Source organism: Diadema antillarum, unplaced genomic scaffold, assembly GCF_040938485.1.
Source record: "Diadema antillarum isolate AM-2024a unplaced genomic scaffold, OU_Dant_1.0 seq00001041_RagTag, whole genome shotgun sequence".
NCBI classification, from domain to species: domain Eukaryota; kingdom Metazoa; phylum Echinodermata; class Echinoidea; order Diadematoida; family Diadematidae; genus Diadema; species Diadema antillarum.
The window spans coordinates 1097865-1123350 of NW_027271872.1; the positions used below are offsets into that span (position 1 = coordinate 1097865).

Below are 25486 nucleotides of genomic sequence, written 5' to 3' on the forward strand. Positions count from 1 at the left end.
AAGTGTCACTTCAAGGGAGCCAATTGAAATAATCAAACTGAAAACATATTACAAAATAAACATCTAAGACTTTGGCCTTATCCAATGCACAGCCGTTATGGATATGTTTACTGGTGTGAAATCGAATATTCCATATTTCAGATTTTAGTCTCATCAGGCATTTCTTTATATTGTATACAAAGAGGCTGTAATACTATTAAAAAAAAAACCCTGCTTCTTCTGTATTTGGCTTATAATACACAATGTTTGATGAATGAGAATGGCAATATTGATGTGGCTTTCTCGCCAGGGTTCCCATCAGAAATTTTTGTGCCCCACTGAGCCATGCATAGCATAATATTCAAAGCATGGCGTGATGATCCTACCTCGTGCATGGTGTAATGATATCTCCCTCATTCCCATTCAGTATTCTGATGATATTCCCCCTCAATATCAGTCAATATTCTGATGATATCAACTCAGTACTAGTCAGTACTCTGATGATATCCCTTTCAATACTAGTCAATATTCTGATGATAATCCCCTCAATACCAGTCAGTATTCTGATGATATCCTGCTCAATGCCAGTCAGTACTCCAGATTTACAAAAGGACTTTGAATGTACATCCTGGTAGTCCCGAGGTGAAGTTAATTCTATCATCTTGCGATTTGAACTTAAGACATATACTCACATGTGCTTGAGATAACTCATTGTGTGTTGCAAAAGATTACAAATGCCTGCTGAACTGTTTTTGAGTTTTCTACTATCACAATATATTTGTATGTACAGCGTATGCTTGGTCTAGAACAGTCAATGATATTGATATGTTCATGTCTGCCTGTTCCATAGGATTGGGGATGAGTTAATGATGTACCTCTTGGAAAACCTATCAGTATTCATAGCAGCCCCTCCATCCTGTTACATTCAGCTGACAGGTGAGTTGCTCATCAGCGTGATATCAGACCATGTTTGTTTGCTTGTTTTTTTTCCTCATTTTTTCTGTAAACGGAGTGGAGTAATTGCTTTTTTCCTGTAGTGCATACTCAACGTTTGTATTTTTGCTTGCTTTTACATAAGTTGCCATGCCACTGTTTGACAACTGCTTGATTTTTCTGTGCTTGTAGGGCAATGCTGACTGATTAGACCAACTGATTTCAAGAATGATGCTCTCATAAAGTATGATTTTACTCTACTTCTTGTTTGCCTATGCCTCTTATGTTCACAGATATAGAAGGAAAAGATACAAGAAAAGCCTAATTTTTTTTTGTCACCCCCGTATCCACCAAATTGTACTTTTATTACAATGTATGTGCATAAATTCTTTAAAGATGTTTGCCAAAAGTTTTGTTGTAATATACATGTTGTTGTAATGTACATGCCTGTTGCTATCAGGTGCACCAATAAGTACATTGATAGCAGATGTCACATCACAAAAGCACAAGTCACAGGGAAAGATGACGCTCACAGCGAACTCGGCAAAGGAGAAGATGAGACCTGAAAGTGCAAGAAGACATCAGATGGTTGGAAGGAGTGATGCAGGAAAGTCGAATGCGACCTCAGGCTCGCATCAAGGCGTTGCCATGGAGACGAGCCATCTCCAGGCGTCGCTGAAAAGGAAACAATCTGGGGAGGAGCACTTGGATGGAGATGGCAGTGATGCAAAGAGACACCGCTGTAAAGATTCAACAGGTGTCAATGTGAGTGTCAGTACTTGTGATGGATTGAGGAGGGTAGGTCCTGACAGACCTATTGATCCAAGGAGTGAAGAAGTGACAAAGCCCCATCGGAGTGCTAGTCACCATCACCACACTCGAGATGGCCGTGGAAAATATGCCGAAGATGATGATGCAAGTGAAAAGAGGAAGATGAGGAGAAAGAGAAAGGGTGGCTTCCAGGAAAATCAAGATGGCGGCGCATGGGATGCCTTGGAGCACGTTAGAGGATTGGAACGAGCATTCTACATCCTGAATGCCTGCTACTCCAGGATGACAGGGCGCGACTGGCCAAAACAGAGTAAGAATCTAGCAAATAAATGTCTTCATCCATTATAAATCAATCCTGCTCTGACAATTTAAAGAAGACTAGTTCTGCAAACTGCGACATTTTCTTCCCACAATTTCATACAGAAAGTAAAATCAGAACCTATGGTCTTCTTTCAAAATGAGCTGCAATTCAGAGAGAAAAATGGAAAAAGAGTGACTGATATTATTACGACCATTGCCTTGTGAATCATGATGTATATCCCTTCCAACAGTTCTGTTTCTCCAGTAAATTATATTCCCTATTCAACTCTTCTTACCAAGGCATCCTGGCAGGACTTGCTGCATCCAACGCTGGGGCGCATAGACTCACCCAACATATCTTCACTTCGCCAAGTGAGGGCGCCACCTTTTACACAAACGCAGGTGTTGCCAAGCAGGGTGTGTCGTCAATCAAAGGAGCTGGTTGGAAGGGGATGGATGGAAATGATGGTGGGAAAGCTGGGGAACAAAAGAAGAAGAAGAAACCGGTGAGAAATATATCAGTGCCAATCTTATTACCCCTGTTCGGTTAATGTCAGATTTGTTTTCTTAGGTTTTGTGAAGCTCATATTTGTCTGTTCAGGTGCATGGGGAGGTTGTTAAATAAGTTGCTTACTCTTGAGAGACTCTTATAAATCTGGCTACTCAAGGAAAGTGTGCATTTGAACTCCATCACCCTGCACATTTCTAGAGGTATGGGGTTGTATTGACCAGTTATACTCTACCACAAATGTGTAGAAGTATTTCACTACTATAAATGTATAAAAGCCATTCACTGGGCACAAATGTGTAGTTTTGGTAAAGCAGAAAGACTTTTTCTCATTGAATGAATAGCTGTTCCCTTCTGCTTCCTTTTCTTTTACATGATTTTCTGGTTCTTTTTTTTTTTTTGGCCTGTGACACCGCACAGGCTGATAGATTTTTTTTTTTTTTTTTTTTGGTAGTTACTACATTTTCCCAAGCCAAAGATGTCTAAGATTGCCCAGAAAGTCAGTAAAGCAAGAAATTTTGAAGAGTTTGCCATTTTGATATGAGTTTTCCACTAGAATATGAAATGGAAACACAAAGAGATTAATGTGTTAAACTTTCTTTTCTTCTGGTTGAACTTAAACTAAAGTAAGTTAATTTGCTATTGCTGATCAACGATATGAGATATCTCTGTGTTCTGTCATCCTGTAAACTGAATGTTAAATTTCGTTCTTGTTATGTTTTGTATCGTCATAGCCATCGCGGACCCCGAGGCGTCTCATCAAAGTTCAGCGACTGTTGAAGACCTTTCTCCAACATCACAGGTAAGTAAACATGTTTCAGTTATCTTTGTGATTTTGTTTTTGTTTTTGTGATGTCAATGTCAGACAGAAGATAAACGAGAACAGAAAGACTTAACCCTTTCAGTGCTTTGTTCACTGATATTCACGCATGCTAGAATGCCTTCCTTTCCTCTTGGCAAAGATGTCTGGAAACTAATTGTTATTGAATAGAGATTATCTTATCCCTATTGTATCACGATGGCCTTCCTGTTGGCCGGAAGTACATTGCTACTTTTGAGTTGACTTGCTGATCTACATCTAGATCTAGTTTGGAGAGATGATTGAATGCTGATGTAAAAGATTGACAAGAAGTCCCTGGGCGCTTAAAAGGTCGAAGCTCGACAGCCATGATTAAAGTACTTATCAACTGCTTGTGTATTTACCATTATGTTGTATAATAATGGAAATAAGGAATGTAAATGGCATTGATATTTCATGAGATGTACTGGTAGTTACAAGTTTCACGTTCAATTGACAGGGATCAGCCTTTGAAAGGCCTTTATGGCCTATTGTTGATTGCTCCACATTCAATATATTTATTGCATCTTGCATGATGTAAGTTGTAAATATTGTTATGTTTGTATTTCTTTTTTTTTTAATTTACTCTGTGGAAATAAATGAATTGTAAAAAAAAGATGTGTGAATGTGTCTTGGCAAATGTTAATTTTAGGACATGAAAACTGATGACGTTTTGATTACTTCATTTCCCCAGACGAGTCAACGTCACTGCCTTGCTAAATCACCACTGTCCAATCACCATACCAGAAGGATCGATCACCTCTGTTCTTGGTGACGATGGTGATGTTTATACAAGGGCAAAGGTCAAAGGCTCAGAGGTCAGCAGTACGTTGCAAGCCAGTTGCATAGACTCAGCGGAGAAGGGCAGAATGGTAAAAAAGTCAGCACATCTGTCCACCCTTCAGTCAGAAAGCCAGGGAGTTGGCTACGTTCCATATGTCTTCTGTCGTAGAGGGCGCACCCTAGCTCGTGACTGCCAAGGGGCTAGCGTGAAGGGTGATGTTTTGGCTGAGGCAAAGCCAGGAGGCGATGCTGTGCACGTTGTTCTGAGCCAGAGCCATGCCCATGATGACTTCAGGGCAGGTCCAAGGGATGCCTCTCCCATCGCCATGGAAACGGATGACACTCCATCACACTCCCAGAGGAAGAAGACTCAAGGACAGATAGAGGGTGTTGAGCTTCAGGTACGTCACTCTGCAAGCATAGCACATGACAATCTTGTAGGCAAAGACACTCATCATCCACATAGGAGTCCTCCAAAATTAGAAACACTGAGCCCAAGCTGTGAACAACAGGAGAAAATGTCATCAGGGTCACCTCAGGAAGAATTAGAATCAAGCAGTATTAAAAAAGATGTCTCTACATTACAGGAATCCCCAATACTCTTAGATTCAAGTGGGCAAAGCTTGGCTGCAGATGCCATTTTATCTCCTTCCCCTGATCAGCAGTGCAGCGTTTCGTCCAGAAGACACTGGCAATGGAGTCGAGGGGAAGCACATCAAGTTTTAGGAGATCAGCAAGCAAAGGGATCCTCTCTTAGCTCCTCCTGCTGGAGCAGCACATCTGTAGAATGTCGAGGGTCATTTGATGCTGCACCACCCCTGATGACCAAAGATACTGAAGCTAATGAGGAAGGGAAGATACCCTGCTCAGAGTGGCAGTTGCAACATGAGTCTGTGAAGTGTGGCAGGACTGCAAAAACTCAAGGTGGGGAGCTGACCGGCACACTGGCCACAAGCCTGCAGCAGGGAATGGACAGTGATCATCAAGATCTGAGTGCAGAAGTCCTCAGTAAGTCGGGGAGTGGAAAGGATTTGGCAGTGATGCAGACTAAACAACCATCTAGATATATGTCCAGCTCTTGTCTGGAACATGGAAACACAGTGGGGGATACGGGAAAGCCTCCTTCAAGTCTTCAGCCTAGTTTATCAAGTTTTGAAGGTCACAGAACATCTCATTTCACACCCTCTTCAGTTGTTCATCGAAACATATCTGTCAGCAAAACCAAAGGAAAGTATGTGCATTTTCTAGATGCGCACACAGTTTTCAAAGAGACGAAGCAGGACTTTGGACAGACCTCATCATCGGGTGAGCCGCAGACCAACAGAGGGCGGTCTTCGAGGGAATCTAAAAATTCCCTGACTGTGAAGGCCGGGAAGGGAAAGAGATGCAAGCAAGGAACAAAACTGGCCGCAGAGCGGGAGGGAAAGAGGACGAGTCTGCCAGACCAAGCAGCCCAGCTGATCAAGATGAAGACGTGTCCATGGCAGGTGTATCTCTTCCTACGTCATGTCCTCTTGACGGTTGTCCCAGGGGAACTCTGGGGGAGTACTCACAACAGGAGTGCCTTCTTGAAAGGTTAGATATTTTGCTCTATTTTTCTATACAGTGTGCAAATTTTCGTTTCTTCAAAATTTTCTTCTCTAGTCATCATTTTTTTTTCTTCAAATTTTTGTATACTTTTGCATGTGCCAAATATTGCATCAAGCTCTCTCCATGTTGGGCTGTTTCTTTGGGCATTCGTGTAGCTGTCGATCACTCATTCAAGCTTTCCACTTTTAGTGTTGTACTGTGTTTATGTCATGCATGATGTGATTTGGTTTATATTTTGTCATCTTATATATTTCTGGTATTTGGGATTAGGATTGCATGTGCCCAATTCTGTCACAGATTAAGCTATTTGCAGCTTTTGCCATGAGAGATTTAAATGTTTTCCAATACATTTCTTTGTCACAAATTGCTTATGCCATCTATGGCTTCACAGTGATCTTATAAGTTTGCAACCTGTGTTTTGTAGCAGTCATTTCCTTTGAGTTTGGGCAGTCAAGTAGCGATTGTTTTATTTAGTAGAGCTAGTAGAAGCATTTGTTGCTTGTGTCACATTTTCCCTGGCATGCACGTAGTAATACTGATTTGTTGTGTATGCTTTGTTCAGGTGTGAGGCAGTTTGTTTCTTTGGGTCGATTTGAGAGGCTTTCACTTCACCAGCTCGTTGCTGACATTAAGGTGACTTTAACCCAGTTGATGCTGAATACATGAAACATGATGATGATAATGATTATGGCAATAGGAATGATGAACATTACTTGTCTCTGTCTTCATAAGTGTTTCAAATAAAGGCAGGCATATTGTGAAAGATTGAGTTTAAACTCCATCCAAGATACCGGTATGTCAGTAGAGTGTGCCACATCTGGTGGTAGTGATTCAAAATGTGCAAGTGATATCACACAAAATCTCCTGATCACTGAGCACGAACACCCCCCCCCTCTCTATACCCACTCTCCCCCACCCCACCCCCAAAGACCACAACAATAGTTAATGTTTGTCACTCTATTTACTCTGCACTTTCAGTATAAAATCAATAAGCCGTAAAATATCTAAAATTATATAATTAAGACCCACCACATTCACTCGCTTTCATGTTACGTGCTACCCGTCTCACAGAATCCACAAAAATTCTTGTGGGTAAATTTCCCTGTAGACCTGAGGATAAGCATTTTGGATCAACCCTACTACTTTTAGTTTTCAGTATTGTCAAGAGTAGTCCATTGGCTTTTGTATAGGTCTGAAGTTTGAAAGCACAAAGTTATGTGGAAGTAGTGTAATACTTATTTATTCTACACTGCAGTTTTCTTCTGATATTGTTTTTCTCCATTTTGTGCCCATGGGATATATATGAAGAGCTTGAACCACCCTTCAGAAACTTGTCAGAACAGTCAGCAGTACAAGTAAAGAGACTGTACAAAAATGAATAGAAGTGGGCTTTGTGAATATGATTTTCAGAATGAAATTAGGGCCAATGCTTTGATTGCAATTTCTACCTTGGCACAGTGAAGGAGCCAGTTTGTGTAAATCCACCGTAATCCTCTAAGCCCCCTCTTTTTTTCCCTGAAAACTAACATCGGAAGTTGAATTATTTATTGCTTATTTCAGTTGGTGAGGAACACACCATTTTTATGAGTTCTCCATCATTTCATTTTGTAGCTTAGAATCACTGAACTTAATTATGATGCAGTGTCACATGTAATGCATGCCTGTATGTTTGTGCATATGCATATATGTATACCCTGCATTCATTGTACGAGACTACTACATCAATATGTTAATGAACTCATGGATTCTATATGTAATTGATATCTTTGTTCGTATTGCATCTTGGCTCAGGACAACAAGTTGTGTGAGTGAGTGAGAGGATTTGCCACAAGGCAAAAGAAAGAACATTTTTATTTTCATCCTGTCATGTCCTTAAGATGGAAGATTGTCACTGGTGTCGACTTGAGAGCAAAGCAGGGCGGCAACCCCCCTTCAACGCCCTTGTCAAACAGCGCCAGCTGGTGGCCAATTTCTTTCATTGGCTGATGGCAGAATACGTTCTGCCGTTCATTAAGGTAAATACTCTTATTGGGTAGGATCAAGGAGGATTAAGAGATGGAGTCACAACAGTCTTATTCCCTTTAATCCATGTTTGAAGCAGCCACTCAAATATATTTGAAGTATGTGCTAAACTGGATCTGCCTCACATGTAGGAAGACAATTGATTCATGCCTCATTGCAAAATGACCTACCTCTCTCTAGAAAAGGAAGATGCATCTTCATGATGGCAATATCTTTTTACAATCCCTTCTTAAAAAAACCCCAAACATATGAGTGATATGTAATGATAAAAGCATGGGGGTGCGCGAAAAGAAATTATGCATTATTATGCATAATTATTGAGCATATCCAGGCACCAATCTGACATATTGATTTATATCAAAAGAACCCTTCTTGAAGATTGTACTATATCAGTTTTTTAGAATCAGCTTTCCTGGGGGCACAATTTGAAACATCTTCACAACATACAACTCTGATTCACATACTTGCACATATTTCTTGAGGGATTGACTCTTGTTTTATATGTTTTATCATTGTGAAATTTCATATCTACATTATGTTAGACTTCAAAATGAATCTTCAGATTGCTCTGAAAGATGGTGGCTTCAATCCCCGGTCATCAAAGGCACAAATGCAGCTGTGGAATTCTTTTGTCCATCTACTTTTTTTAGAAAAACTGATAACTGTTTGTCCAATAGTTATAGCCAGTTGGAACCCCATCTCTTGAACCTCGTTGGTGTAGGATTTACCCCGTCTGCCATATTGATGCTGTTACTTTATAACCTACCTGTTTGGTTTTTTTTTCTCTCTTGTGCTCTTCCTTCAAGTATGATATTAAATCCATTTTCATCCATTTGTTATCTCATATTCTTCTGAAATGGAAAGAAACACCTTATGAAGCTGTGACATCTGCTCATACATTTCTTTAGTAATATTTACTTATTGTTGCTGTACAAAAGTGAAATACTCTGATTAGAAAATAAGCTAGGTTTTATAGCTGTCTCTCTCTTAAATCTGCTGTGGATATCACTGCCCGTTGGGGATTGCTGATGCAGTAATCGTCATCCAGCCCCTTCTGTGACTGGGTTTGCCATCAACATGTTCAGCAACACAACTATTGTTGGTACGTACTATGTAAAGTGCTCATGCCACTGTGACAGCCATCATTCCAGTCAATGACTTGTGTCTGTTCATTCCTAGATGTGCTTCTACGTAACTGAGACTTCCCAATCCAGAAATCAGCTGATATTCTACCGCAAGTCGGTCTGGTTCAAGTTGGAAAAGCTTGGATTAAAAGGTAACGTTAAAAGCAATGATACCAGTAATAACTGTAACATGATGGTTTTGCAATGTTTTTGATGGTTGTATGATGCACTTGCAAATAATTACTGGTCCTTAGACTTTTTATGCCTCCGCCACGAAGTGGTGCCGGAGGCATTATGTATTTGGGTTGTCCGTCCGTCCGTCCGTACGTCCGTCCGCATTCGTTTATGCAATAACTTGAGTAATATTGACTGGAATTTTACCAAACTTGGTCCAAGTATAAAGTATGATAGGGCAATTACTTGAATAGATTTTGGGTGAAATCGACCAAAGGTCAAAGGTCAAGGTCAAATCATGAAATTGTATTTGTTTACGCGATAACTCAAGACTGAATTGAGCAAATTTCACCAAACTTTGTCAGAGGATGATGTATGATATGACAATTACTTGATTAGTTTTTTAGGGAAATCGGACAGAGGTCAAAGGTCAAAGATCAAGGTCAAATCCTAAAATTTATCTTTTTACGTGATAACTCAAAACTGGATGAAACAGCTTTCACCAAACTTGGTCCAAGGATGATGTATGATGGGGCAATTAGTTGAGTAGATTTTAGTGACATTGGCAAGAGGTCAAAGGTCAAAAGGTCGAGGTCAAATGCTAAAAATGTTGCTATTTCCCCCATATCTATTTAATGCCCGAAGGTATTTTCTTGAAACGTAGTGTAGACATGTACTACTGCGTAAAGATTCTCCAGAGAGAGTTTCATGTCATAAGGTCAAAGGTCAAAAGGTCAAAGGTTAGGTGAAAATGTTACAATTTCACTTTTTTTGCAAATGGTCCAATGTATTTTCATGGAACTTGGTACATACGCATGTACTGACTGGCAGGGATTATCTAGGGAATTTTAATAGGGGTCATGGGTCAATAGTCAGGGGTCAAAGGTCAAGGTTAACTCCTCAAAATTTTACTATTTCCCTCATATACTAGTATATGCAATGCTTGCAGTATTAGTTTTAAAACTTGATATATACATGTATTACCTAATGGAGATTCTCTGGGAAATTTCAAGCAAGAAGGTCAAAGGTCAAAGGTTAAGGGTCAAAGGCCAGGTTCAAATGCAAAAAAAAATTTTTTGTACTGTAATTACACTCTTTCTTCATACCTTGAGAATTACTCAATGCATAAACTTATAAAAGGGTCAGTCAGAAGTCAAGTAAAAGTCCTCAATTCCCCAAATATGTGTACCTGCACTCTTAGACAATTATAGCAAACCCAGTTCAAGGAAAGTGCACATTCAAGATATTTCTGACAAACCTGTCATTTCATTATTTTACCAGTTATGTGAAACTGTCATCACACATTGTGAAGACATTGTACTATACACCTATTGGGAGAATCATGCATTATGGCGGAGGCATCAGTCGCCATAGTGACATTTCTAGTTTTCTTTTGTGCTGAATATGCTCTCTAGTCATCAGATAGATATGAAACATGCCAGAAGTGTTTATTTCTGTAAATTCTTTCAAAATTAAAAGCTGATTTCTGTTGTCTGAGTTTGGATGGTTTATTTCAGATTGACAAATGTCAGATGTCGTTAATGACGATGACTACTGCTTCCAGTTTTTGTTACATATCATTGTTTTGTGTTTATCCCTGTTTTGGTGCAAGGTGTATTGACAATTTATCATCAATTGATTGCTCTATTTTTTTTCTCTCCATAGAATATGTGGCCAATGGAATAATGAAACCAATATCACAGGTATGGAAGTCTTTAAATGTAAACAAAGCTTATACTAAAACACTATTCAAATTCCAACAAGAATCTATGGCAATTTAGGCTTTAAAACACTGAAAAAAAACAACAAAAACAAACAAACCTGTAAATGTCAATGATATATAGTTGAGATTCCATTTATTACATTGCCAGACTTGCTTACAAGAAAAGCTAATCTTGAACTCAAAACTTGTATGTATTTATGGCCTAAACTATGCAATGGCCTTGCAGAACTGCCAGTCATTATTGCTCTATTCCCATATTTAGTATGCTTCTGTCATGCAGTTTACACAAAACATGCTTTTTAATTGAAATATATTTTGGTGAAATTTGATTTAGCATTGATGTTAAGTGTAATTTCCAATTTTGAAACCAATCTGTGATTTTTGTATGCAGAATACAATTTTCACTGTGCATCAAAAAGTTTTGGTTTGTTTGTTTGTTTGCCATTTTTGTATGGAGAGGTTTGCAGCCTTGGCTTTGAGGTGAGGCTAATCTCAGACATTTCATCCTATCATTGCAGGCGGAAGCAGAGAGGATGGTGTCTTCCAGACACACCCTGGGCTTCTCCAGACTCCGCTTCATCTCAAAGACCAAGAGCCTCCGCCCCATCACGAAGATGGGCCAGTCGTCCCTCCCAGAGAAGAAGGTTAGAGCGGTAGAAATGTAGATCTCACGTTCTCTCACGAGGGGCAGGACAAGTGACACACTCAAACTTTTGAATACCCAGACATACATAGATTGGCAGACGGACTGAGAGACATTATGCATTAACAAAAGGGGACAGACATACAGACAAATTGGCAAATGGACAGACAGACCGATGAACACACAGACATACAGATGGATTGGCAGACGCACAGATGCACAGACAGACAGGACAGGCAAAGAAATAGACACACAAACAGACAAAAAGACACAGACAGACATAGAAGTGGACGTAACAGAAGGTCAGAAGGACAGATATACATACAGACACAGGATGCACAGACAGGCGGACAGACATATGAAAAGACAGATGGACAGACAAGACAGACTAATGGACAAATTTACAGACAAACACATACATATGGACAGTGATAAGTTGGCACACATAGATGTACACCCAAACGGACATAAATAGGTAAGCGTACAGACAGAGAGAGAGAGAGAGATAAATGAAGTTTGGCAATAGTGCTTAGTTTGACACCCTGCCTACAAATCTTTTCATTTGGTAGTTGCTCAGTGGTATTTGTGTATGAATAGAAATAACCTTGTGTGGTGGTCCCTGCTGAGAAGGAATTATGCACTAAGATGCAATCAACCAACAGATTATAGAAGACTAATATATTAGATTATATCAAAAGAGAAAACTGTGTCAAAGAGACATGCTCTGCTAGTCGGGATCGAAAGTCATAAGAAAAAGAAAATATCAAGTGGCATGCTGCCTTTTTGGTTTCGTTGCCCCTGCTAAGAGAAAGGTAACACACTGAACTCTGACAATGCAGAATTCATCTTGTGATTGGGAAAAGATTGATGTAGCAATAAAGACAGGACTATGAGGTCATTAGAAATATCAATCTAGAATTTCGTCTTTGCACTTTCCCTCTCCTGAATCAGCAATTCTCTGTTTCTCTTCTGTTTTTTGCAGAAGACAAAATCCACACTATGTATGCAGTGTACTCGAGGGGAGATCCTTTTTGCCTCTCACTTCTTAACATGGAATGTACCCATGTGAGATTTGTATAACTCTGCACGTGAATCGGGGCGAGGAATTTCCATTACGCTCACAACTCTTGGCTGGAGGAGCCCTTTCGTTAGGACTTGCAATGTTTTGGTTTCAGAACAAACACGACAAATGTGCTGGAAGCAACCCAGATAAGGATTTCCTTTCCCAATCTCCTGAGGTGTACTTGAAGCGTGAGCATTATTGACTACTGGCACTTCTCCAAGTTGTGAATGGCAGGGAAAAGATTATGACCGACCTGAATGAAATACGATTTAAGAACCAGGTGAATCGGAAGTGTACACAAGTAGTTTCGCTGTTTACATGTGGTTTGTGGAACATCCGTAATCTCTGCGGTAGGGAAGTGTACAGTCATACATTTTATGCAGTGATTTGGCAATTAGTATTGAAACCTCCGTGGTCATCGCTTGTTCATATTTCATTCTTTGGTTGTAAATTCCTTCTGTTGGTTTCATTTGCGGTTTTGTGCCGGTGTCTACACGTATGTGTGTGTTCGCCTCTGTGTGTGCGTGTGCGTATGTTTGCTTGAATGCGTGTGAAAGTAGATTGGCAGGCTAATTAATGAACTGTGTTTGAACTTATGGAAAATTTCTTCATTAGGACCTAGCAATAATTTATTCAATCCACCTGTAACTTCTTGGGACATGCCAATACTGTATAAACAATTTGCTATCATCGTGTTGAAATGTCAGGCAATTTGTAGCAAGCTACCAGATTGTCAAGGACACCCTCTGTTACAAAGGTGTGTGTAAAGCATGAGATGTTTTTAAACCTTTTGTTTTTTTGGGTGTGTGTTTTTGCCACATTTGGGTATTCCTTGAAGGTGTTGATTAACACTTGTTCCTCTAGAAAGGAATCTTTTTTTTTTTTAAGCATTATATTTCCTGTTTCTTGCACCTCTTTCTGGGTACTGCTGGGCAAGGGCTTTGTATTTGCAATGACAGATACACCACTGATAAACACATATCATCATCACTATTTTCATTAAAAAAAATGTCTATGATCTCTGTTTGGTGCAATCATTGGCTAGATTAACACTCTGTGACAATGACAGTACATCACTTGATGCAATGGATGTAACAGAGTGATATATCGCTGACCCTTGTGTGCACCCAGTCACATCTACCATGTGTCCATGCATGATGATGAGCTACTCTATGCCTGCTGTATGTGCATGTGGGTGATGCTTAAAGGGATGGTATAGTTTTGGTTGAGCCGTAACTTCAGGTTTTTATAATTTTTTTTGTGAGATAGTGAGAAACCTCTTATGAAATATGAAAGAGCATGTAGTTCCGAGAGGGATTTAATGTTTATTTGATGAAAATTGGTATTCAATGTTTATTTGATGAAAATTGGTTTTTAAATGGGCGAGATATCCAAAAAATAGCGATCCTAATAAAGTGTGGGACCCACATTTTATTACGATCATTTTGTTTTACTTTGTTTTTGGATGTTTCAGCTATTCCAAACCCGATTTTTATCAAATAAACTTTGAATTCCTCTTAAAATGGTATGCTCTGTACTATTTCATAAGTGTTTTCTTGGTATCTCGCAAAAAAGTTAAAGCCCAATTTTCATCTCCACCAATACTGTACCATCCCTTTAATTGTAAACCCTTATGCATTCCTTCCACTACTTGCTGGCATATGTTGAGGGTAATATTGTTCCCATGCCTTCTAAAGGAGGTAAGCCAAGTGCCCTTTCATTGTGTTAGAAATGAAAATATGTTGAATTCTCTTTATTATTTTTTCTTTATATCATTTTCCTACTGTCACATCATAGCTTGATGTAGTCTTGTCTGTAGTCTTTTATATCCAGTGATGGCTGTAACAAAACTTTAAAAATTCATAACTTTAGAGCAGATTGTCTGATTTTCCTCGTATTTCACTAATGCTTTCTACCAATATTTCTGCATTGGCTTGATTCACATATATTGGATTTAACACCCCTTTGATGTAGGTTTTAAACTGCCTTTCTGACACTCTTTTCTGATTTTGTCCACTTGCTTTCTTGTCAATATTCAGGGTAGAAGTATCAGGCTCCTGCTTCAAGATCTCTTTGATGTCTTGACCTACCACAAGGTGATTTGTCATGAATATTCATTGCCATCATGAATATCATGATTTATACTTGACTATTCATATCCCCGCTGTGTCAGCAAGAATGTCTTTTGAACATTTTCTCTTTCTGTCACAACATACAGTGAGTACACCAAAGTATGCAATATATGTCACTGAGAGCTCCATCAATGAATTGACTTATCGCAGTGAAAGCTGTCATGAATATGCATCCTATCAAAATATTCATATGTTCATATATTCATATGTTCATATATTCATATATTCATATATTCATATATTCATATATTCATATATTCATATATATATTCATATATTCATATGTGCTGCTTGTCAATGAGATAGATCTACATTTGGGCGTCTTGCCCTTCCGCAAAATTGGATGATGAATATGGAGATGTGCATATGGTGGCAAGCCATAGCTGGCAGAATGATGTTAACCCAACCACATTGTGCACATATAGAAAGAAAGAAGGAAAGAAAGAAAAAGGAGGAGGAGGAGGAGATGGAGAAAGATTTCAAAATGAGAACATATTCACTTGAACTTTCTTTAAATTCTGAACCTGTCAGCTCTCTTTTCTGTTTGCCAATTTAAAATGAAAAGAAGAAGAAGAAGAAGAAGATGAAAAGGAATATGAAAGGAAAGAGAGACCATGAGAAGAACTGAATTGATTAAAGATAAAAAGAAGAGGACAATGAAGAGAAATATAAAAGGAAAGAGAGATCAGAAGAATAATTGAATTTATTGAAAATACACACACACACAAAAAAGAAGAAGATGAAAAAGAACATGAAAGGAAACAAAGACCAGAAGAGGAACTGAACTGATGTGTGTCAAGTTGACACAAAATAGAAGAGTAGAAGAGGTGATAGAAGGAGATTGGGAAGAAGAGAAAGGAGATTGTAGAATGGGTAGCGAGAATCCTGTAATCTCATTGGTCGAGAGCTATGTGTTGATTTGGTACTGGCCGCACACTGAGTCACAGTGGTAAACATGTAATCGTGCATTTGTAGCAAGAGTACGCGCGCTTGTAACAAAGGTTCGCGCACTAAGCAAGCGTTCGCGCACTCAGTACGAGATGCCTATTGGCTGAAAAATCATGCATCCAGTAAATACTGGATGCATGATTTTCGGGCTCTCGTCTATGGCAAGCCAAAAGGAAATGCATGCAGTAAATTTGTCATCGGGTTACATGATAGAAAAATGGGTTTTTGGCAAGAAAATTTCCCATTCTATAATACAGATGACACACGTGTATTTTTCGCGCATCAGTCGGAATATAGTGTGCATGCGGTAACTATGGAATTTAGCCTAAACCCACTCGGCTTCGTCTCATGGGTTAAACATTCCATAGTTATACCTTACATGCACACAATTCCGACTGATGCACTCAGACTTGTGCGTCATTTGTATATTGATACTAGGGAAGAAAAAATTACGAAAGGAAGAAGTAGGAGTAGTTGTTATTTTAGTGAAAGAAGATGATATGAAGTGATTTGCTTAATTAGATTTGATATGTGAACATTTCCATTCCAATCCAGACCAGCCAGCCCTCTCTCCTGGGGGCATCTCTGCTCGGTACGGACTGCATCCATGGCAGGATGGCCGCCTTTGTTCATGACAGGAAAACTAGAGGAGACAACAGGTAGAGATGAAGAACAATTTGAAACAACTTTGTATCAAGTTATTTGAAAAGATGCCAGGAAAAAGAATTATTATGTATGTTTATGGCTCATCACCTCTAATGCCTAATTAGATTCTCCAAACTCTAAGCTTTCCTATGGTATATGACTTGTCCAACTATTGTAACAGAACAGAGCATGACAAAGTGCAATTAATGACATACCATGGAAACCATTAAAAGTGATGACTTAGACAAGAATTATTGTGAATATTTGATTTGTGTGTGTGTGTGTGTGTGTGTGTGTGTGTGTGTGTGGCCCATCACCACAAAAGCCTGACAAGTTTGACAAGTTTGCTAAATATGTATAATGATTTGTTCCACTCTATTAAAAACAAGCAAGCAAACAAATAAACAAATTTCACAGCAAAAGTAAGAAGCGATGTCAAGAATTATCATGACAATTTTAGGAAAGTACTCCTTTGCCCCATCACTGCAAAAGCTTGATTTATCCCTGTTCAAGAAGTTACCCTTCCGTACAAACAGTGAAATAGCCAGCTATCACAAATATGTTTTTGATACTGTGGTTTCTGAAATCACAGGCCTCTGTACTTTGTGAAGGTGGACATCGAGAAGTGCTATGACTCCATCATTCACAGCAAATTACTGCAGATCATCTCACTCCTTCTGTGCAGAAAGGTAAGATATGATATCTCTCCACTCTCAAATTTAGGAGGAAAACCTACAAATAGGATGATGATATGCTCATCTTTTGTAGGTCCAATCCTTTCATTCCTTTGTGATTGTTGCTGTTGCTGTTGTTGTTTAGAAAGATGGCTCATGGCTCATGCTTGTTTTGTTGTTTTTAATTGGAACTATGAAATGGTCCATTGTAGAATACAAGATTTCATTGTGAAATGGGATTTTTTTTTGTCTGCAGTTCATGCAGAAATATTGGAACAGATCTGGGGCCCGTTTCATAAAACTTGTCATCGGTGACAATTGCCACATTTCTATGACAAATTTACTCTCAGCCAATCAGATGCAAGGATTTCAGTAGCTTGACACATCTATGACAACTTGTCACCGATGACAAGTTTTATGAAACGGGGCCCCAGATTGAAGGAAATCAGACACTTTGTTGGAAAGTTTTGGTTTAATTCATTGCTAGATAAAAAGGCTACAAAAATGTGTGATGCCTCATTAACGGTGCAATATGAAGAAAATATGAAGAGAATTCCACATAATGAAGGAGCGCCTGACTCGCCTCCTTTAGGAGACAAAGGGATTATTCTTTTTCTCTTACATTAGATGAGGTAGATGAGCATATGATTCTTTTGGAAATTGAAAATCCTGCACCGTATAATTTACTGAGTGTTTTCCTCATGAACACCTGTGACGCTCCAAATTGTATGGGTTAAGAATTTGCAAGTGAGATCAGCAGCATTTTCTTTTTAAAGCCCAAACTTTATGAAATGTATTAGTCTTAGAATGCAAATGAGAAATGGAGTTGACAAACATGTTAGGGTAAGAATAACTCAAGAATGAGAAAAGGGCTTGTCATCATGACTTTGTATTGAAATGTAACTCCAAATCATTCGGTTATGGATAAAAAAATATCATGAAGCTTCATTGTCACATCTGCCTATCTGTGACTGATGCAGGATAAACCCGTGGAGTACCAGGTCCATCGCTACGCTGCTGTAACTACCACGCCGTCCGGCAAACTACAGAGGGCCTACCACCGCCACGTGGCTACTGAGCTGACGACGGGCAGCTTCCACCTCCAGCTCTTGGCCATGGCCCAGCGCGGCCGGGTCAAAAACGCCGTCCTCATCAACCAGGTTTCCCTGGCGACGCTATCCACCCAAATCCTCCTCCAGCGGTTGAGGCAGCATGTGACGGCAGACGTCATGAAGGTCGGTGAACCTCGCTCTTTGAGTTTGTCCATTGCTCAGTCAGATCTTCGCATCATGTGATGTGAACATGTGCAATAAACAAACGGTAATAATTAATCTTATGTTGGCTTACTCGGTGTAAACATTTGTTTTCTTTCTTCTCGAAGGTATCATTCAGCCTATGACTAACAATTGTCATATGAGATAATACCTCCAGATAATCTTGTAGTGTGTAGTGAAGCTATCCCGAGATTTTCTCTGATATTCCTTGAATGCTTAGCGGCATCTGCCACTCAACTTTAAAAAAAATATAATTCAAATAAAATACATCTGAAACTAGAGAAGCATTCTGAGAGCGCAGACCTCCTCCAAGCAGTTCATTTCCACCACTGATCTTGTTCTTCCATAGAGATCGATGATTTCCACCCATATGTTTGCATGCTGAAAGTCACCTGATTTCCAAATATAGAAGCCTTTTGTTAAGTCATCAACCTCCAGCTGCACGGCACGCCTCGCCCTAGCAGAAACTAGAGCATGCACTTTAGTGCCCATATGAAAACCTAAAAAATGTGCAACTCGAGAACTACTTTTTGAGTTTTATTTTGCACACAGACAAACAAACGGTAATGAAAACATGACCTCCTCCCTTGGTGGAGGTAATAAAATTTGCTTTCTTTTTCATGATCACTACTATGATGATAATGAGGTGCTATCAGTCCACTGTGAGACTTCCATATACATCATCAATGGCAATTACAAAGTTGGTTGCTTTTGGTGAAATAAGCAATGATGACATTAATGTTTCTGTTTGTTGGTGCTTCCTACGTTCTGTTCCTAGATTGGTAGGCGTTGCTATTGGCGACGGGAAGGCATCAGTCAGGGCTCCATCCTCTCCTCCCTGCTCTGCAGCTTCTTCTACGCTCACATGGAGAGGTGCTATCTGTCGGACGTGGACCAAGACGGGGTGAGGCACAAACCTCTGCTGCTAAAAACGTGGGACACGTAGCAGATATTTCATAGAATCTTAAGGTTTCCTGCTGCTTTTCATGTTTTTTTCACCCTCTTTTGGTTCAAGCTTTTCCCAAGTTCAAGTTCATTTATTTTATGTTTGATAAAAACAGAGAAAGGTACAAAAAGTAAAACACCTATTTAAAGCTGTTAGTAGAAAACAGGATAACATCATAATGTGAGGGACAAACAAATGTAAATATCTGTGGCCTGTGGCGATTGATAGTTATCCAATGTGAGAGTTTGTCTCAGTTCAACACAAATTAATATAATGCTAATAGTCAGCGTAAAAAGAATGTGTGAATTTGTTCACAGTAGTACTAGCAGTGAGGAGTGAAAGTGATCATTATTTTCATTTGAAATTCTTTGAGAACTTTGTTATGTCTTCTGCCAACTTGGCACTATCCAGTTTTGATTTTCTATGTATGCAGTGTAATCTAACCTTTGCTCTCATTCATGATGGTAAAATAATACTTCTGTTTGTTCTCATGAGTGGTTATATCTGTGTCAAAAGAGTTTCATTCAGAGAGATAAGGACTGTGCTCCACTGAGACTAGAGAGGGCTCCCTTCAGGTGGGAGATAAGTTATAAATGTGTGCACACTAAACTCTGTCATTGTTTCCTGTGTAGCTGTTTGTTCTCATGAGTGGTTATAGCTATGCCAAAAAGTTTCATTCAGATAAGAGATTGTGACTAGACGCACTTCTGAAACTAGAGAGGGCTCCCTTCATGTGGGAGATAAGTTGGAAATGTCTGCACACTAAACTCTGTCAATGTTTCCTGTGTAGCTGTTTGTTCTCATGAGTGGTTATAACTGTGTCTAAGAGTTTCATACAGATGAGAGATTGTGGCTGTGCACTTCTGAAACTAGAGAGGGCTCCCTTCAGGTGGGAGATAAGTTGGAAATGTTTGCACAGTATCTCATTCACTGCTGTCAATGTTTCCTATGTAGCTGTTTGTTCTCATGAGTGGCTATAACTGTGTCAAAGAGTTTCATTCAGAAGAGAGATTGTGACTATGCACTTCTGAAACTAGAGAGGGCTCCCTTCATGTGGGAGATAAGTTGGAAATGTCTGCACACTAAACTCATTCACTGCTTTCAGTGTTTCCTATATAGCTGTTTGTTCTCATGAGTGGCTATAACTGTGTCAAAGAGTTTCATTCAGAAGAGAGATTGCGACTATGCACTTCTGAAACTAGAGAGGGCTCCCTTCATGTGGGAGATAAGTTGGAAATGTCTGCACACTAAACTCTGTCAATGTTTCCTGTGTAGCTGTTTGTTCTCATGAGTGGTTATAACTATGTCAAAGAGTTTCATTCAGAAGAGAGATTGCGACTATGCACTTCTGAAACTAGAGAGGGCTCCCTTCATGTGGGAGATAAGTTGGAAATGTCTGCACACTAAACTCTGTCAATGTTTCCTGTGTAGCTGTTTGTTCTCATGAGTGGTTATAACTATGTCAAAGCGTTTCATTCAGAAGAGAGATTGTGACTATGCACTTCTGAAACTAGAGAGGGCTCCCTTCAGGTGGGAGATAATTTAAGTGAGAAATGCCTACACTCTAAACTCATTCACTGCTATCCATGTTTCCTATTTAGCTGCTGATGAGACTGATTGATGACTTCCTGCTAATCACGCCTCACCTCCACAAGGCTCAACGCTTCCTCCACATCCTCCTCACAGGTCTGAACGCAAACACTGTCTCTAACTCAGCAATGATTTCAGTTTAAAATACCTATATGTTTTATTTGTCACCGAGAGTGTGAGCGCAAAACTGGCTACAGTCCAGACACGATGGTTGGATACGTTTGATTGACTTGTGAAGATAAGTCTGAACTCAGATAGGAGCTCCTGTACTAAAGATTGCATGATACTTCCTGTGTGACTTGTCTCCAGCAGTGTGAACACAAATACGACCTCTTACACGAAAGATTACAAGTAGGATACTTTACATATGACTTGTGTCCAGGAGTATGAACACAAATGTGAGCTCTTAAGATTGTAGGATACTTTTTTTATGATGCAACTTGTCTCCTGGAGTTTGAACACAAATACGAGCTCTTATATCATAAGATTATGGGAAACTTCTATGCAACTTGTCTCCTGGAGTTTGAACACAAATTGTTAGTAATTGCAATGCAACAGCAATGACTGGATGCCATACCTTTAATTTGTCACACAATTGACATACTGTATACGCCATATATTTCGCGAGTCTAAATTTTCGCGAATCGGGAATTGCCGACGACTTGGCGAGTGGTTAAATTTGCGATCGTGAAGTCCTGTACTGGATGGAGAAATCTACACGAGTATGTCATATTCATATCAGGATCAGAGTCATTATTTTCATGTGTCTGTAATTTCGCGAATAGCACCTGACTTGCGAAATTCGTGAAAATAAAAACCTCGCGAAATATTCGGCGTATACAATAATAGATCCTGGTTAAATCCAGTAATGATTGGTGGATATATGACTTGTTTGACTTGTCAGCATGGATCACAAAAGTTAACTTTGATCCACTTAATATTAAGAGCTGGATATTGACACTTGACTTATCAACACTAATTTTGCTGACAGACATTGAGAACAATCTTGTGATAGTTGGCTAGTATCAATATCTTTTTTACTCGTCACAGAGCAAATGATAGGTTACAAATAGCTGTGTATGACATCACAGAATTGCCAATTTGTGTTTGATTGATCAGGACTTCAAAAAGTAATAACTTTCATAGTTTTTATCAGAATTTTTAAAAACTTTTACCGTTCTCTTCCTCTCACTATTCTGCTTCTACTCAGACAAATTAATTTTCAGGTGGACTTCACCTTCTAGTATGGAATTTTATCTTATTGTATTGTTTCTCGTTTTCACTTGCTAGTAAGCAGAAAATGTTCTCTGTATCTCATTCCTTTCCTTTCATTCCTTTATTTGTCCAAAATATGTATAAAAAAAAACATGGTATGGAAATTTGATGCTGTCACACATTTACCACGGACACATCTTGACAACAGATAAACAACAAATTTTGTCCTCAACATCACATTTTGTCCACCTCAACGATCTGTTTAGGAGTAAAGCAGTATGGCTGTCGAGCCAATCCAAGCAAGACCCTTGTCAACTTTGACTTCAAATTTGGTGGTGCTCCCGTGCCTTCAATCAAAGGATCAGGTCAGTTACACTAGATTTACCGTGCCAGTCAAGTTTGAATAAAGGGATCGTATAGTTTTGGTTGAGACCTAATTTCAGGTATCTCACATTTTTTTGGTGAGATAATGAGAAACCTCTTTTGAAATATGAAAGAGCATGTAATTCTATGAGGAATTCAACATTCATTTGATGAAAATTGGTTTTGAAATGGCTGAGACATCCAAAAAAGAGCGATTCTAATAAAGTGTGGGACCCACACTTTATTACGATTGCATTGTTTTCCTTTGTTTTTGGATGTTTCAGTCATTCCAAACCCGATTTTCATCAAATAAACTTTGAATTCCTCTTAAAATGGTATGCTCTGTACTATATCATAAGTGTTTTCTTGGTGTCTCGCAAAAAGTTAAAAGCTCAATTCTCATCTCCACCAATACTGTACCATCCCTTTAAACCGGTGTACATACAACTGCACACAGTTCATAATAATGCTTGCAGTTTTATCAAATTAGTATGAAAGTATTGAGATTAAATGCAAGATCGTGGGATCAGAGTTTTAATGGAGAGTGTTTTAGGTTGGAAGAAAGACTTTATCCATTGTAGTTGTTGGTTAATGGCTTCCCTTTAACTATACCATACTTGCATATTTTTGTTCATGTTTTTCATTATGTATTTCATGAATCAATTTTGCATTCATTTTTTGTGTGTTATGTATTGTTATGGATGCAGTAAACATGTTTCAAGCGTTTTTGTTTTCTTCCCTTCTTTCAGATCAGAAAATTATGATGATAAATAAAAGTGAAAAACAATAGCAAACTTTTTTTTTTTTGATCCCATCCTCTATCAGAATCATTTCCTTGGTGTGGTCTAGTCTTCAACCCGCAGACCTTGGAGGTCAGCAACGACTACTCAAAGTACCACAACGTCAGTAAGTAACTGTTTCTTCTCATAGCCTTCTTTGCCACACTTCCATCTCCTCTGATACAACTGTTTGACATTATGTAAATCTGTAGTAAAAAAATGAGAAGTCATAGAAGTGTGTTTGCAGTATTCATTCCTGGGAATTCTCAAGTTTGCGTGGAAAGACCTCATCCACTTTACTTTCCTACTTTGTAAGATCGTTTACACCTTCAAGACAATAATTATAACATGCACTTTTTAGTTTCCTCTTTCCAGAATTAGTCAATCAATGCTGACATTGAGTATGGTGAGAAAAGAAGCTGTATACTTTTACTTTAGTAACATCAGTAACTTAACAGCAATGAACCCTACTGGACCCCACTACAGAATACAGAACACTACTGCAAAACAGTGAACACTTATAGAATACTTGAAAACACAACTGCAAACCCTGTAGGAGAATTAAAAAAAACCGCACAGCTACTTCCCTTGAATTTAATAGTAATGACAGTCTAGCTCTGCCATTATGTTCATTAGAAGTATGAATTGGAGTTACATTTATTTTGCTTTAGAAACAGTGGTCAACTGCTTGTTAAATGATTTAGTTTCTGTACATATCTTTTAAAATCTTTCATTTTTCTAATTCTCTGAATCTGTGTGGAACATTTTTTTTTGTCCCCGCCGATCGAGTTCGAGCAGGGGACTATGAAACGGGCTCTGTACGTGTGTGTGTCCGTGTGTCCGTCCCTCTGTGCGTCCGTGTGTGATGAAAATGTTCAATTTGCTACTTCTCTGTCAAATATGAGCCAATTTTGATTCTGTTTGCTTTATATGATAGCACTACATGGGAGCTTTGAAACTTCTACACAGAATTTCAGTTGTGACCTTTGACCTTGACCTTTGACCTATATTGTACATTTTGCTTCAAAATGCTTCTCCTTCGCCATTTCTAACCCGATTTCGATTCCGTTTGCTTTATGTGATGGCACTAGGTGAGGGCTTCAAAACTTCTACACAGAATTTTGACCTTTGACTTCTTTGAACTTTGACCTTGATTTTTGACCTATATTGTACATTTTGCTACAAAATGCTACTCCTTCGCCATTTCTAACCCGATTTCGATTCCGTTTGCTTTATGTGATGGCACTAGGTGAGGGCTTCAAAACTTCTACACAGAATTTTGACCTTTGACTTCTTTGACCTTTGACCTTGATTTTTGACCTATATTGTATATTGGCTACAAAATGCTACTCCTTCGCCATTTCTAACCCAATTTTGATTCCGTTTGCTTTATGTGATGGCACTAGGTGAGGGCTTCAAAACTTCTACACAGAATTTTGACCTTTGACCTTGATCTTTTTACCTATATTGTACATTTTGCTACTAAATGCTACTTCCGGCGGGGACATATATTACGCACCGCGTAATTTCTACTTTTCCTTGTTTTCTCTCTCTCTGTTGCTCTCACAAAACATCCAGGCATACGCTACACGCTGACAATGCACACTGACGGAGAGGCACCGCTCCAGAAGATGAGGGTCAAACTAGTTGGGTGAGATATTTGGCTTTTCTTCCCTCTTCCAACTACAATAAACTTGTATGATGTCATCATATTTTTGGCTGTATTGAATACCAGAATCCCACACTTATGAATTCTATTAGAAAAAGGAGGCAACCCCAAGATTGCCTGAATTTGATCTTGCCTATACTCAAGAAGAGCAAACATACATTCCATTGTAATACTTTGATTTTAGACAGTTACTGTGGGAAGATAATTTTTTATACAAGTCTTGACTGGTAATTAATGGATTGAGGAATTATTCATTGTCTATATCTCTTTTTTACCCATTTTCATCAAGAGCAAGGAGTCTTCTTACAGTATATGATAATGTATTAAATAGTTCTAATACAAGAAGTCTTTGGAGTTTTCACATTGTCAGTGATTCCAAAGGTAAAAAAAATGGTGATATATTTCTCTTTTGTCTATGTGCAGGTCCCTGAGAGCAAAGAGTGTTGGTATTTTCCTTGATCCAGAGGTAACTTTACATACACACACAAAAAACCCCGGCCAACAAAATAAACCAGTCTATTAAAAAGTATGCACTCTAGCTACCCAAAAATGACATTTCTTCCTTAACTTGATGTATGATTTATGTTTCAAAGTATAATTATAATAAATTTTATCATTTACGCTGTCATGGATCATGAAAGCCTAGTCTTTATAGCATTTCTTTGGATTATTAAGTATAAATCTTTTTAAATTGCTCATATGAATCTCAATGGGCATCTTATTATTGCTAGTAGTTACATGTTTCCAGGATGTACTTAGTATTGGTGCTCACAAAATTTTGGCCCTTTTTTGCCCATTCA

At 38.8% G+C, this 25486-nt stretch overlaps 1 protein-coding gene across 1 annotated transcript in view; it reads left to right on the forward strand.

The window, feature by feature from the left end:
• LOC139742979 (uncharacterized) overlaps positions 1 to 25486 on the forward strand; it is a 45332-nt gene that overhangs the window by 10217 nt on the left and 9629 nt on the right. The window contains exons 5-24 of the mRNA XM_071653485.1: positions 830 to 915; positions 1373 to 1993; positions 2284 to 2489; positions 3226 to 3293; positions 4024 to 5687; positions 6265 to 6335; positions 7580 to 7717; positions 8904 to 9000; positions 10688 to 10725; positions 11264 to 11389; positions 14491 to 14547; positions 16087 to 16190; positions 16769 to 16865; positions 17831 to 18085; positions 18903 to 19028; positions 20672 to 20756; positions 22142 to 22240; positions 23064 to 23144; positions 24596 to 24668; positions 25110 to 25152. Coding sequence (XP_071509586.1) covers positions 830 to 915; positions 1373 to 1993; positions 2284 to 2489; positions 3226 to 3293; positions 4024 to 5687; positions 6265 to 6335; positions 7580 to 7717; positions 8904 to 9000; positions 10688 to 10725; positions 11264 to 11389; positions 14491 to 14547; positions 16087 to 16190; positions 16769 to 16865; positions 17831 to 18085; positions 18903 to 19028; positions 20672 to 20756; positions 22142 to 22240; positions 23064 to 23144; positions 24596 to 24668; positions 25110 to 25152 — 4135 coding nt within the window. The remainder of the gene's footprint in view (positions 1 to 829; positions 916 to 1372; positions 1994 to 2283; positions 2490 to 3225; positions 3294 to 4023; positions 5688 to 6264; positions 6336 to 7579; positions 7718 to 8903; positions 9001 to 10687; positions 10726 to 11263; positions 11390 to 14490; positions 14548 to 16086; positions 16191 to 16768; positions 16866 to 17830; positions 18086 to 18902; positions 19029 to 20671; positions 20757 to 22141; positions 22241 to 23063; positions 23145 to 24595; positions 24669 to 25109; positions 25153 to 25486) is intronic.